Raw genomic sequence first — 1,500 nt, forward strand, 5'->3', positions numbered from 1 at the left:
TTCTTAAGACAGGCTCCTTTGAAGTAATTGGGCCCCCAGAGTGTGTGTGAATCCTCAGGAAAAAAATCTTAACAATAGGGTCTGTGACTTTTATCAGATTCTTACAAAGAAAGAGAACAGAACAGAAAAGCAAAGCCCTCTTTTTGCTGGGCCACCAGCTGACTCACAGCTCAGGGGCTGGGTGGGGCCATGCCTTGTTCAGTCTCTGTTTGGTCGCTGTTCCTGTACAGTCCAGATGTCCTACCTACTTCTCCCAAAACAGGAAGCTGGACAACCCCCTCCAGTACCCTTAGTCATTTGAAGGCTCTTTCTTGTCTGCAGAGCCATTCATTGCTAGGCAGGGGGTACTGGAAGAAGAAATCACCAGGGGCCATCAGACCAACACTTTCCCTCTGGCACCAGCACACATCCCAGGATAACTTCAAAAGGATGTTCTAACCAGCACACACCTCCCAACCTCTGGGCTAGGAGCCTGGAGCACTTGGGCCCAGCCATCATGCAGACATTGAAAATACTGTCAGCTCATGCTGGTGCGGGACTCCTCCAGGTTGCCCTCGGAGGGGCCCCAGCCAGCCCACGTGGTGGTGGGCGATGTTCGGCAGGTAGCCAACGTGGACAAGACTGTGGCCGGGCAGGACGCTGTCATCGTGCTGTTGGGCACCGGCAATGACCTCAGTCCTACCACAGTGATGTCCGAGGGTGCCCAGAACATTGTGGCGGCCATGAAGGCCCATGGTGTGGACAAGGTCGTGGCCTGCACCTCGGCCTTCCTGCTATGGGACCCGACCAAGGTGCCCCCACGACTACAGGATGTGACCGATGACCACATCCAGATGCACAAGGTGCTGCAGGATTCGGGTCTGAAGTACGTGGCCATGATGCCGCCCCACATAGGAGACCAGCCACTGACTGGGGCCTACACAGTGACCCTGGATGGACGAGGGCCCTCAAGAGTCATCTCCAAACATGACCTAGGCCACTTCATGCTGCGCTGCCTCACCACCGATGTGTATGATGGGCACAGAACCTACCCTTCCCACCAGTATGACTAGGGCTCTGTCCCTTGCCCAGAAGGACAGCATCCTGGAGAAGGTGGAGCACAGCAATAAAGCTTGAGCCAAGAGCTTCAGATTATGCTAGAAGTTCCAACTCTGGCTTTGGGTAAAAAATAAAAAAGAAAGAAAATACTGTCAGCTCAGATCCCAGCGCGGAGCAGAGGGATGCCATTGCTGTCTGGAAAGAGGGTGAGACCCCTTTCCCCGGGGAGGAAGTGGAGGTGGGGGCTATTAAGCTGGCGGTGCCATAAACTCCTTAGAAGAAATACCAAGCTTTGTAAGGGATGTGTCACCTTTCTGCTGCTGGTTCCATCCTTTCTCCTGTTTTTGTAAAAACTCAGAAACCCATTGATTTTCTTTTTACCATTGATGTTTGCTAATTCATTAATAATATTGCCTTCAACGGACAGGAAGGAACTTGTATTTGGTTACTTGATTTTGTTTC

General features: G+C 52.1%; 1 protein-coding gene across 1 annotated transcript; it reads left to right on the plus strand.

Annotated features, from left to right (window-relative positions):
- Nucleotides 1-559: 559 nt before the first annotated feature.
- LOC307104624 (flavin reductase (NADPH)-like) lies at nt 560-1,052 on the plus strand (the record flags this gene model as incomplete). The annotated part of the gene is made up of 1 exon (XM_079779623.1): nt 560-1,052. The coding sequence occupies exon 1, from the start codon at nt 690-692 to the stop codon at nt 1,050-1,052; it is 363 nt and encodes a 120-aa protein (XP_079635749.1). The 5' UTR covers nt 560-689.
- Nucleotides 1,053-1,500: the final 448 nt, after the last annotated feature.

Source organism: Cnephaeus nilssonii (genome assembly GCF_951640355.1).
Source record: "Cnephaeus nilssonii genome assembly, chromosome: 8".
In the NCBI taxonomy this organism is placed as follows: domain Eukaryota; kingdom Metazoa; phylum Chordata; class Mammalia; order Chiroptera; family Vespertilionidae; genus Cnephaeus; species Cnephaeus nilssonii.